Genomic DNA, 12,767 nt, shown 5'->3' on the forward strand with positions numbered 1-12,767 from the left:
TGAACCGGAAAGGAGAGAAGCCGCAGCATACCCTGAACAAAGTCAGCTGGAAATAAACTACCGGAATGCTGCAGCTCTCCCGCCATCGCCGGAGACCCAAGCCCGCGCCTGATTCTCACCGACACGTGGCCGCTGCATCAACGCTCCTAGAAACATAGTCGGATTCAAGCCCCGCAAAATTTACCCTGCTGCGGCCTGCATAGAAAGAAAATCAGACTCAGGGAATAACTAGAAGAATGGTGCAGTGCTTCCCACAGCGCTGGAAAAAACATGTCCCATCTCATGCGCGCTGCTATAAACCAGCACCTGCACAATCAGCTGTACATGGCCACAACAAACACCTACGAAAGAAGGCCTCGGAATAAACAGGATTACTACTGCTGCACTGAAACCCAACGAGGAGAACAAGTGCGAGCATGAAATCGCACCACTACTGCCACGCTGTAACCAACAAGGAAACCAAGCGCATGCATGCAAAGGGCGGGAAAGTCCCGGCTTCCTCAACGGATTTCTAGTCATAAAACTTAGCCTCAATAAAATATCCATTCCTTAAATGTACGTTGACCAAACCCACAGTACTAAGACTCCCAAACAGAACCTGAAGTTCAAACAATAGTAAAAACCACATACATACTCACAAGCTTGTTGTTAAGGCCAGTTGAAGCCAGTAAGAGCTGGTTGTGCAGCACTAACAGGGCAGAATGTAGCAACTGTGGTCTCCCTTTTTTTTTTTTTTAAACAGAGAAGGGAAAGAAAAAAAATTGAGACCCAGTCAAACCCTCTAGCAATGGAGGAAGGGTGAGGCAGGGACCTGAGGGGGCCCAGGTGTAACCCCTAAAGCCGGCAGCGTTCAACCGGACACCCCTGTCTCACTGAAGAGAAACCTCAAAAGGAGAAATAAAATTGCCATCTCACTGAAGAGAAACCTCAACAGGAAAAAATAATTTTCCAGTCACAGCCAGAATTCAGGAGCTAGTTGAATAGTGACCATGACTTGCTGGAGATAGAGCATACTGGAGATACAGGAGGAGTGCCAGCCAATAGGACCACCTGTTAATCAGTTTCTCTATCTCCGCCTGCTGGTAGATGTGTGCTATCCCATTGGTCTCTGGATTCATCTGCTGCTGTTGCTAAGGAAAAGAAGATATTTGTCTGCAGTTTGCCACGTCTGGAGGGCCTCTGCGCTTGCAGATGTCCACATGATGGCATCACATTGACATCCATGCATGGGCAGAGACCCGCCAGGTACTATTTTGAGGCCCTCGGTATGTTTATTATAATAACAAAAGTAAAATAAGTTTCTTGATTATGTCTCTTTAGCTATAAATTACAATATTATTATTAAGACTTGGAAAGATTTAAGCAGTATAAGAAATTTTAAATAAACTTGAAACTTGAAATAAACTCGGAGGAATGTGTGGCGCAGTGGTTGGATCTACAGCCTCAGCACCCTGGGGTTGTGGGCTCAAACCCCGCACTGCTCCTTGTGACCCTGGGCAAGTCACTCAGTCCTCCATAGCCCCAGGTACATTAGATAGATTGTGAGCCCACCGGGACAGAGAGGGAAAATGCTTGAGTACCTGATTGTAAAACCACTTAGATAACCTTGATAGGCGGTATATAAAATCCTAATAAACTTTATAAACTATAAAGAGTTTTACCTCATGCAAAATTGTCATTTCTTTAATAAGACATTAAATATTTTTCTGAGGTCCTCCAAGTACCTACAAATCCAAAATGTGGCCCTGCAAAGGGTTTGGGTTTGAGACCCCCTGATCTAGACATAGCCTGGAACTCAGGGAAGGAAAAACAGGATCATGTGGGGGCGGAGCAGGGCTGGGGGCAGAGCCAAGTGTCCTCTATTTTTTTTTTTAAGAGGAAATCTGGTAGCCCCATCATAACCTATCTGAAGAAAGCGGCTCTGCGTCTGAATACTTGCCAAAAACCTATTGTTAGTCCGATAAAGAAGATATCACTTCTTTTCTTTTGTATTTCTATTGATTATTTTTAAAGTAGACTAACGTTATAAGTAATAAATGGTAGCAATTTCTTTACAAAGAAGACTGGGTTGAAAGCGACCAGAAATGTTTTGACAGCAACTTGACCCCCCAGCACTCCGCTCGCGCCCCACCAAGGGCCCGGTCTCCTCAGATAGGTCGGCGTGAATCCTTTGATCCTGTCCTCTTCTCAGTGAAGCACAGCGGCGGACTCACCCATGCGGATGTGGACACTGGCGGAGGCCACGTTAGTCCCGTAGTTGAAGTCATCTTCGATAGACGATCTGGGATAACGATCCGTGTCCATAACGCAGAGAGCAACCGAAACCGTCAACAGGACACAGAGTAAGAGCTGAGCCACCAGCTTCCGGGTCAGGAACGCTCAATCGTACACTGCGTAGATGATAAGCTTCGGCACGGCCTCGTGCAGTCTATACTAAGACAACATCGATTGTTGATGTGGTTGACTATACAGTACTGGAAATCTTTTGCAAACTGTCATCAGTTAACAAGCCCGTTTTCTTAAGACTTTCAACTTTGGGTTTTTTTTTTTTTTAAATGTAATTTAAGGTTTACTGTGCTTTTTGGAGAGAGAAATGGGAATGGTGAGGACGAAAGATGCTTTGGTAGCTTGAGGGTTATATGGATACAGTCTGGGTAGTTTAGGCGAGCACATCATTCTACCTCTTAATTGTTTTGTTATTAAGGAATATGTTTCAATGTGAGTTTACGGGGAAAATGCTTAGTACTTTTCATTTATTTTGGTCTATTGTGCAAAACCAGCGTGACTGTTTCCTGTGACTGTCGCTTCTTGCTTGACAACCTCTCGTTTTGGGTTTTTCCGTCCTTGTGCAACACTTGAGCTCTGTTGTTAGTTACAGTAAGGGGCGTCAGTACTCAGTAGGAAATTCCTGCGAGCGGAGTTTGGGGTTGGCACTGAGGATACAGAGGATTAGTACAGCTCCCTGGAAGATGGCAGGGGAGGAGCAGAGCATCGATTTCTCCTCTTCTCTTTTCAATGTCGCCCCTTCTACCATGGAGAAATTCTGCAAAATTATGGACTGTTGTGATGGGGACTTGGGGTGGAGAGGCCTGGGTGAGTACGAGTTGTTAGAATTTAGAACCAGAGTCGAGAACCATTGACACCTATAAAGATGACTTTTCCTTTAACAGATGGATATTTTGGTGGTATCGTCTCATCTTACCGCCAGCCATCACCAACATTTTGCATGTTTTGGTAAATATTGTAGAAATATACAGTTATGAAAAATGTTTAATAATTGCAATGATTGGAGGACAGTTTAAATGAATACGCGCTTTTACCAAATTCTTTGTTTCTGCAAATAATGTGTTTTATCTTTATTTTGTATTGAAAGTATATTTATTATTTCTCTTTGTTTATTTAGATGTAGATAGGATTATTTTTCATTTTGTTAGCCTGTTTTCTGAAGGGAAAAAAGATGAGATGGTTTATGAGATTGTGTAATTCTGTTTGTACATGTGTTTTTCCATCCTAATAATTTTGGGATGTTTGGAGCCACAAGGACATGTTAGGGCAGCAGAGGTCAATCACATAAGGGGCCAAAATCTAAAACACAGGTTAAGTTGTGATCTGAATTTTTTATTAAGATACTTAGGGCTCCTTTTACGAAGGTGCGCTAGGGTTTTTAGCGCATGCACAAGATTACCGTAGCTGAAAATCTACCACCTCCTAAAAAGGAGGCGGTAGTGGCTAGTGCACTCGGGAATTTAACACGTGCTATTGCATGTGTTAAGGCCCCAGCGCACCTTTGTAAAAGGAGCCCTTAGCCTTAGAAGACGTATAGATCCTTCCTCACCCTGAGACACCATTCCAGCGATCCACCTGGTTATTTTCACCTCATAGATGTTACTATACTTAATCCCAACTTTATTCAAATAGTTATTCTAGGCATAGGCAGTGGAATGCTTTTTTGTTTAGGGGGACCTGAAAGCTCCGCCTCAGACCCTGCCCCACTAATAGTACTAATTGTAATCCCATTTTTTTCATTCATATATACTGTGACGGGGCCAGGGTTAAACCTAGCGCTAGCAACCTGGCTCCTGCCCCAGGCGCAAGTCTGAGTGCTCCTTGGAGGGCCACGCTGGGAAACCACAACAGAAAAGAAACTCCACTAATAATGGATAGTTCAAGTTTTATTATCCCAGTTCAATGACACTGGGTCTTAGGCAGCCACATCAGCTGATTGGGCTTGGAAAATATTTTACATAAACAATAATTCTCCTTCAGAGCAAGTCCACGCTGCATTCAGGAAAACAAAAATAAACCCAAAACTTTTTCCTTTAAAACTTGCTTTATTGTGCCTGTGGTTGATTCAGGAAGTTCTCCCCACCTGCCCCACTACCCTTTTGATTACGGGGTAGGGGCTGGGAACCATCCATCCTTTGTTTAATGGTCTAAAGTCCCCACCCAAAGTTCCCACTATCAGGGATGTGTAATGTCAGGTCACTGAATTCCCTCTAGGCTTTTCTTCTCCCTTTTTAAAGGCTAATTAGCATTCACCCTTCCCCCACTCTTTATACTAGGCTTGCATTCAGGGGTTTTACTTTACTTTTGGCTTTTACCCACGCCTCACACTCACACCCCCAACACTCATACCTTAGACCAGGGGTGCCCAACACGTCGATCGCGATCGACCAGTAGCTCAGGAAGGCAACGTGAGTCGATCGCAGACTCATGTTGCCGTCATGATCTACAGGCGATCAGCCTTCCTCTGAGTGTTCTCCCTAGGGCCTTTTAGCTGGGCGGTCAGCCCAGCTGTCATCTGCCGCTGCTGAACATTAAAAAAAAACCCAAAAAAAACGGCTTGGAGATTCCAGCCCGTGGCGAACTTATGCTCCGGGCTCTAAAGTGTGCGTGCCGGCTTCTCTTCTCTTCCCTCCAAAACCGGAAGTTATGTCGGGGGGGGAGGGGAGAAGGGAAGCCGGCACGCACATGTTGAGAGCCCTGAAGCAAGCGTTCGCTACGGGCTAAGGCGGGAGACAAGTAAATGAAGCATTTCCTCTTCTTCCTGCCGGGTCCTGCCTACTTTCAGTTTCCGCGAAGGCAGGACCCGGCAGCATTTCCCCAATAGATTGATCACGATCTTGAGCTGATCAGCCTTCCTCTTCCCGACGGCAGAATTGACGTCGGGGAGTGGAATGCTGGTTGGCCGAAGCAGGGAGAGCTTGGGGCCTGTTATTGGTGGCGTTTGGGTCATGGTCCCCGATGGCAGTGGCAGTGGCTTGGGGGAGGGCAGGGAGAAAGAAAGAAAAAGGGCAGGCAGGGAGACAGAAGGAAAGAAGAGAAACAGAAAAAAAAAAGAAAGGGAGGCAGAGAGAAAGAAAGGGCAGGGAAGAGGAAGGAAAAGTTGGGGGAAGGAATGAGGTCTGGAGGAGAGAGGAAGGATACAGGCTGAAAGAAGGGAAGAAAGATTTGATGTACAGTCAGAAGAAGAAAGTGCAACCAGAGACTCATGAAATCACCAGACAAGGTAGGAAAAATGATTTTATTTTAAATTTAGTGATCAAAATGTGTCTGAATTTATATCTGCTGTCTATATTTTACACTAAGGTCCCCTTTTACTAAACTGCAATAGAGGTTTTTAGCTCAGGGAGCCTATGAGTGTCGAGAGCAGCGCTGAGCATTCAGCGCAGCTCCCTGCGCTAAAAACTGCTATCGGGGTTTAGTAAAAAGGGAGGGGGGTATATTTGTCTATTTTTGTATGGTTGTTACTGAGGTGATAGTGCATAGAGTCATCTGCTTTGACCTCTTTGAAAAACCCTGGAATAGGAATGATAATTAACATTTTCTATGCGTACAGTGTGCTTTGTGTTTTTTTTTAATTTTATTGTTGGTAGATCATTTTGACTTGGTCATTTAAAAAGTAGCTCGCAAGCCCAAAAAGTGTGGGCACCCCTGCCTTAGACAGTCCTGCCTAAGGACAGAACTGTGGCTTTAAAGTACATTAGCCTTTTTGTTCCAAGCAAACTTTCCTTCCTTTTCCCCACACAGTGCCTCACTGACTCATGCTGTAATCAGGCAGAAGGTCCCAGGCTTCAGAGCTGCAATCCATCTCATTTCCCTCAGAGATCTCTCCCTCTATCTCCATAAGGGATTCCCTGCTCTCCCAAGCTGGGTACATATTCTCCTCAGAAGCAGCAGCTGGCCAGCCCTGTTCAGGAAGCTTTTCTTTTCCAATGAGCCTCTGTCTAGGAAGCAACAGTTTGTTAGGTTGGAAGAGCTGTGGGACAGGGAGTTCCCTAGCTCTCGGCAGTAAGAGAGAGCTCCTAGCCTTTCCCTCTGCTCTGTGAGGCACAGAGTGTTCTCAGCTGTTTCTGTTTTATGCTGCAGGCTGGCTTTCACTCCTGCTCTAGGTCCTTCTGCCTTTCAGCTCCACCCCTTTCCTTAACCCTTACTGGGACAGCTTTCCTCACCAGAGGTTTAGCTAGAAAATTACCCACTGAGTTATAAAAGGGATTATAGTGCCCTGGAACAGGTACTCTGCCTTTCTCTGCCACCTCTTCTCCATTCTGTCCTGCCTGCCTGATCCTAGCACTGGGAACAGACTTAATGGGCAGCTTCCTTGGCTTAGGAATAGGCACCTTTGGTTCGGTGGCAGGGTTTAAAGCAGGTTTTAAACCAGTGACAGGAGCTTCCCTGTCACAATACGCACAATATAATCTTATTAACAACACATAATGGTTAACCACAAAATTAAACTACACAAAGCACACTGTATGCTTCTCAACATTCATTCCTACCAGAACGCTTGGCTTTGGTCACACATGCAGAACACAGATAACCCCTATGCAAATACGGGACCACAAACTAAAAGTACTAATACATACAAACGAAACCCTAAGATGCAAGACTCTGCATGCAGTACACACCAGAGAAATAGAAACAAATACATTTCTTCCATGAAGACTAACTATCAACGTATGAAACATTTCAATCCTCTGAAGCAATCCGCTCTACTATGTAACGCCTCTTGGTATGTCCAGAAATTCTCTTCTGTAATCTGCCTTGAACCGCAAGGTAATGGCGGAATAAAAATCACTAATGCAATGTAACAGTGCAAAATATAGACAGCAGATGTAAATTCTCAAAACTGACACAATTCAGTCACTGGCTTCGTTGTGCTGCCGGTTGCCCGAAGATTTTAAATTTCAGCGGTGGGGAGGTGGTAGGTGGGGGAGTCGGGACTCAAGGAGGTTCCTGGAGAGGGTTTCACTACAGTGTAGTGTCAGGTGCACAGTCACTGCGGGCCGCATAAAACGGCCAGGCGGGCCAGATTCAGCCTGCGGGTCTTGTGTGTTTGACACGTGTGTTAGGGGGGCAGGGAAACTTTGACATGAGTGGTTTGGGTTGTTGTTTTTTGCACAGTCATGCATCCTGGAAAATAGACTTCTTCAGTTCTGGATGTAACTTCTTGATTTCCTTGTGAATTCAGGACTGCCTTCAAAGGCAATGGCAAATCACTCCTGTACTTTGCCATGAAACATCACAGGGTAGATACCTCACTGTGTGCAGTGGCATAGAAGGGTAGGAGGTGCCCACAGCAACCTCTCCGTCCCTCCACTCCTTCTGCTCCACATGGGAGAGAGGGGGCCGAAGGGAGGGCATGAGCATGGCATGGGGGGTGGAAAGTTGCCAGCGCCTCCTCCAAGATGGCACCTGGGACAGTCTGCTCCCCTTACTAAACAATTGACTGAGCATGTTGCCATGAGTTGGTGGCCGACTTGGTGGTATAATCTATCCATCCATCAGGACTGCCTTAACCATTAGGCAGATTATGTAACCACGGGACTGGGTAAAATGCGGACCTCGTGGATCTTAAACACACACCCTTCAAATCTGCTCATCTCAGGGGTGAGCGGGATCCGTGAGGTCTGAGGGAGTTAAAACAAGAATCCGTAGAGTGAACAGGATCCGTGAGGTCCACAGAAGTTAAAAAATGAGGATCCCTTCAGGCTCCACGTCACAGCTGCTTTCTTTTTAAGGCCATGCGCTTTTAGGTCTGTGGGTCCACGAGATCCTCTTTTTAACATCTACCTTTGCTGGCTTCTTTTCTGTTGGTGGTTGGAATTGCTGGTACTGAATACTGGAGTCTCACCCTAGTTTTCCCTTTTTTGTGCTTAGCTTTTCTGCACCCTAGTGTCCCAAATGCCTTCTACCTGGAAGCCCCACGGATCCTGCGGAGCTAAAGCGCAAAACCTTAAAATGAAAGCAGCCGTGATATGGGGTCCACAGAGATCCTCGATTTAACTCCTGCGGACTTCACAGATTCTGCTCACCCCCGAGATGAGCAGATTTTTAAGGGCGTATGGTTAAGATCGTCAAGGTCCGTGGATTCCGCGAAGTCTGCATTTTACCCAGTCCCTGTAGCCACTTCCGGCAGGCAGCAGTTGCAATCAAAAGGAAACAGTAGATTCTAACAATCACACAAACCCAAAGAATTATTTTACCTAACATATTCAAATAATTTCACAGCCCAATAAAAATGTTATTTGTGGTTTTTAAAGACAGAATGAAAAAAGTCAAGATACATATATTTATAATTCATGTTAAAACAACTTTATTAAAGAACACTTTTCAACTTAATACATTAACAGTCTATTGCCAAGTATATGTTGAGTTTACCCAATGCTTCCCTTTTTCCATTCTCAATGAACTCTGTGGAGATCATCCATGTCCCATGTCTGTCCTTACATTGGTATCAAAAAATAATGCTATCCTTCTATAAGCATCCAAATGTAACTTTACCTGTCCTTTTCTCTCCATCTTATGCATTAACCCCCAAATTCTATAAAGTCCACCTAAAGTTAGGTGCCTATATCAGTGCACCAAGCCAATGTAGGTGCCTAATTGATTAATAGGCTTAATCGGTACTGATAATTAGCGATTAATACCTCATAATTGGCATTAATTGGACTTAATAGAAAGGCACACAACGCGTAAAGTGTGATTCTGTGAAAAATAGATGCGTAGTCCAAAGTACATAGTTAAAAGTGGGCATGGTTTTGACTTATTTATTTATTCATTTTTATAGCCCGTCCTCCCCTGGAGCCCAAAACGGGTTACAAGGATACATACACAAAGTTTTCAGGAACAGAGATGCGTACATTACAGAGTCAATAACATGCTACAGGATCAAAACACAAGAATCAGTATCTTACAACTTATAGAGAATGTGACTAAGAACACATGCTTTGCAGAATCTAAGAAAATAAATCATAGAGTCACAAATGGGTATTAACATATCTGCAGTGAACGGTAGAAGAAGTGGTTAGCAGGCACAAGTGTTTTGAGGTAAGGTACGTTGACGCAAGGTCTGTCAAAGTTTGAGAACAGAATTGATCCGGTCCATGAAAAGAAGCGTCTTTACTGCTTTCCGGAAGGTCAGTAGGTTTTTGATTGCCCTAATGGCAGGAGGGAGTTGATTCCATAATTTAGGAATGCTATAGGAATATGATCGCTTAAGTAGATTGAAGGGTTGTATTCCTGCTGAAGATTTTGACAGTTCAAAGTTTGGGGATTAGTGAGTTGGATTATTACTGTAATGTCAAAGGTTCAGTATTAAGGTGCTGCAGATTATCCCAAACACAGCAGTTTGACATATTTTGAGCAGCTCTCCCTTTTTTTAAAACAATTTCACTGATTGCCAATGGAATATTCATGCTGCCTTTCTATCCCAATGCTAAGTAAAGTTCATTTTGAAGAGACCAGGCAACACACATTTTCACTTGCAGGTCCAATATAGTGGAAGAAACTGCCAGTATACATTAGGACAATGAGATACTGTACAATTTAAAAATGGTTCAAAACACATTTGTATTGTGAAGTGTTCTAGAAGTATGCAGTACTGTACAGCAGTAATCTGAGACAGACAATTATATCTTGCAGTTTAAAGGAAGATAAGAAGTTCTGAAGTTTGGGTTATTATGAGGCTCACATAGACTTACAAAGTTCCATATAAATTTTTAATTTTCTTCTTAGCTCTACCCAGTACTGTGCTTGAGTTCTAACTTCAATCTATCTCTCTGTTCCCTCTTCCTTCAATCTATCCCTCTGTTCCCTCATATGTTTCTAAGGAACTTTGTAAGTCTAAGTGCTTTAAAAATGAGCACCTACATGTTTGTATTTTTATAATGTTGTGCTGTTTTATTGTGTTTTTATTTTTGTGCTTTGCAAATTATGTATTTCTTTCTTTTGTGATCTGATTAGATAAATAGGCAGTATAAAAATTAATAAACTAAACTAAACCTAATGAAAAGAGCAGCACTTTTTTCTTTATCCTCCATTCCTGTAAAGCTCTTAGGGCTCCTTTTATCAAGGTGCGCTATGGTGGTTAACGCGTTAGACATTTCATCACGTGCTAACCCCCGCGGCAAGCCAAAAAACTACCGCCTCGTCAATGGAGGTATTAACGACTAGCGCAGCAAGCGGTTGAACGCGCGGTATTCCGCACGTTAACCGCCTACAGCACCTTGATAAAAGGAGCCCTTAGTTTTAGACAGTATCAAAACATTTATTTAGGAGTACTTCAAGAGGCCTTTACATTGTAATGTGTATTGTCCCTCAACTGCTGATCACCAAGTTATTCTGTTTCTACTCCATTCCTTTTCTCTACTTTGTAAATCACTCTGATGTGTTTGATGAAGGATGGTATAGCAAATTCAAATGAACATAAATATAAATTACATTTTATATTAAAAGTAGGAAGTATAATTATGTGGCGTTACAGGATTGTTATGGGAGGGGTATTGGAGGGGGTCATCAGGATTTGTAGAGGTTAGTAAAATCTCAGAGAGAGAGTTCTGTTGAGCTGATAGTTAATGGAGGAGAGGGCGTGGGAGGGGTCCTCTGCTGCTTGCTGCCCTTGCACCAGCTATGACAGCAGAGCACAGGAGAGAAGACGAGCCCTGAAAAAAGAGATGGTAGTTGACAGGAAAAAATCTTTGTGAGGTAAGCAGCAGGACATTAGCATTTGCTGATACATTAGTGTGCATGACATCACCTTTTTTGTTCCAGTAAGCACCTGCCATAACCGTGTGAGTCTGTATTTGCCTTGATGCCTTCCTGGTGATTTGTGGTAGCATATGCTACTTTATGTTTGGGTCTTTGAAATCTAGGAATTTATAATGGGGTACTTAGGTTAAGAGACTAAGGGCCTCTTTTACAAAGCCGTTTATCACAGGCCACTGCGGTAATGGCCCCGAAGCCCACAGAGATTTAAAGGGCTTTGGGGCTGTTGCCGCGCAGCTTTGTAAAACAGGCCCTAAGTAGGCATCTACATAGGCATTTTTTTATAAACTTACATAGAGGCACATATGTGTCTATATAAAATACTAGTGTATGTGGCAGAAATCATGCCTTGAATGCAGGTATGTTGGCACATAAATTTTGCAAGTACATATGCTGATTAAAGTATTTAATTAATGCATGTTCTTGCAAGCTCTACCCTGCTTATACCCTCTAGCAATAACACACCTGCTTGACAAAGACATGTACGTTTAAGCCCGTTGATATTTTATAAAAAAACTATTTATGCTCATATGTGGCCACATGTGCATGAAGAGACTTTATAAAATTACCCCCTAGATGTTCATGTGTATTCCACTTAGTTATTTTGGTTAAGATGTTTTCAGCAGTATATTGCTGCCTCAGTGTGCCTGTTTAGTTCAGTTTAATTGTTTTTCAGTTGGACACATGTCTGTATTGTCATTCTTTAATCCTTTTGTTGTTCATTCTCAGAATATAGTCTTTTCACTTCACTATCAAGCTAGTAAGTAAAAACAAGAATTTAAATTACGATACCTTCATCATCCTGCAGCAATATCAGATCAAAATAAAGCTTACAGGGTAGGGGTTCTCAACCCAGTCCTTGGTACACAATCAACCAATCAGGTTTTCAGGATACTCACAATGAATATGCATGAAATAAGGTACAATGGAAGCAGTGCATGCAAGTTTATCTCATGCATATTCATTATGGGTATCCTGAAAATCTTACTAGATGGGTGTGTTCTGAGGACTAGCTTGAGAAGCCATTTTAGCTATTATAAAAGTTTCCCAGAAATCCAAATGAATCACATACTTCCAAGGATGCCTAAAAGTCAGCTTCCAAAGTAAATAACTAAACTCCCAAATGTCACCTTCAAGATCCCTTTCTCTCGTTCCTCTATTTTTTAAGCAGCATTGATAAATAATCATTTTTGATTTGCCTCTAAAGTAAAACAATAAATTTCAGGACATTGAGTTTTTGTATGTTTGATTTCAATAGCTGAACAGCTTTCTACTGACTGGATGGAATTTCGTAAGATTGAAAAGTATGCTGAGCAGGGTAAAAGCAGAACCAGAGAATTACTTTGGAGCTGGGCACAGAAAAACAAGACTATAGGTGACCTTCTGCAGATTCTTCAGAAAATGGGTCACAAGCGTGCCATTCATTTATTCACAAGGCAAGGTATGAACGTGCTCTGTTTCTTGTAATGCACTCTAGTCAGTATATAGTAAATTTCTTTTGTCTTAAGATTTTAGCCTGCATTTGTTCTTTTGAATGCTATCTAAACAAATATGGAAGTCAATTTTCAAACTATTTTAGTTTGAAAGGAGAAATTTTGAGCAGGGGAAAATGAAATCAGTGGCACAGCGAGGGAGATCAGAGCCCAGCATTTCCACACCATACACCCCCCCATTCCCTGCCATTTGAGTGCCCCCCTGCCTCCCACATACCTCTTGAAATG

The 12,767-nt window shown here is 43.0% G+C and overlaps 2 protein-coding genes across 3 annotated transcripts in view; one reads left to right on the forward strand and one right to left on the reverse strand.

Moving 5' to 3' along the window:
- The window catches only part of TMBIM4 (transmembrane BAX inhibitor motif containing 4), a 69,262-nt gene extending 66,842 nt beyond the window's left edge, over positions 1 to 2,420 (reverse strand). The window contains exon 1 of the mRNA XM_033959633.1: positions 2,214 to 2,420. Within this exon, the coding sequence (XP_033815524.1) occupies positions 2,214 to 2,304 (91 nt within the window). The 5' untranslated portion in view covers positions 2,305 to 2,420. The remainder of the gene's footprint in view (positions 1 to 2,213) is intronic.
- A 100-nt stretch (positions 2,421 to 2,520) lies between these two features.
- Positions 2,521 to 12,767, forward strand: part of IRAK3 (interleukin 1 receptor associated kinase 3) — a 55,872-nt gene continuing 45,625 nt past the window's right edge. Inside the window, exons 1-2 of one of the 2 annotated variants that reach the window (XM_033959634.1) lie at positions 2,521 to 3,093; positions 12,305 to 12,487. In XM_033959634.1, the coding sequence (XP_033815525.1) occupies positions 2,970 to 3,093; positions 12,305 to 12,487 (307 nt within the window). In that variant the 5' untranslated portion in view covers positions 2,521 to 2,969. The other variant, XM_033959635.1, reaches the window with a different exon arrangement.

Source organism: Geotrypetes seraphini, chromosome 9 (assembly GCF_902459505.1).
Source record: "Geotrypetes seraphini chromosome 9, aGeoSer1.1, whole genome shotgun sequence".
NCBI classification, from domain to species: Eukaryota; Metazoa; Chordata; class Amphibia; order Gymnophiona; family Dermophiidae; genus Geotrypetes; species Geotrypetes seraphini.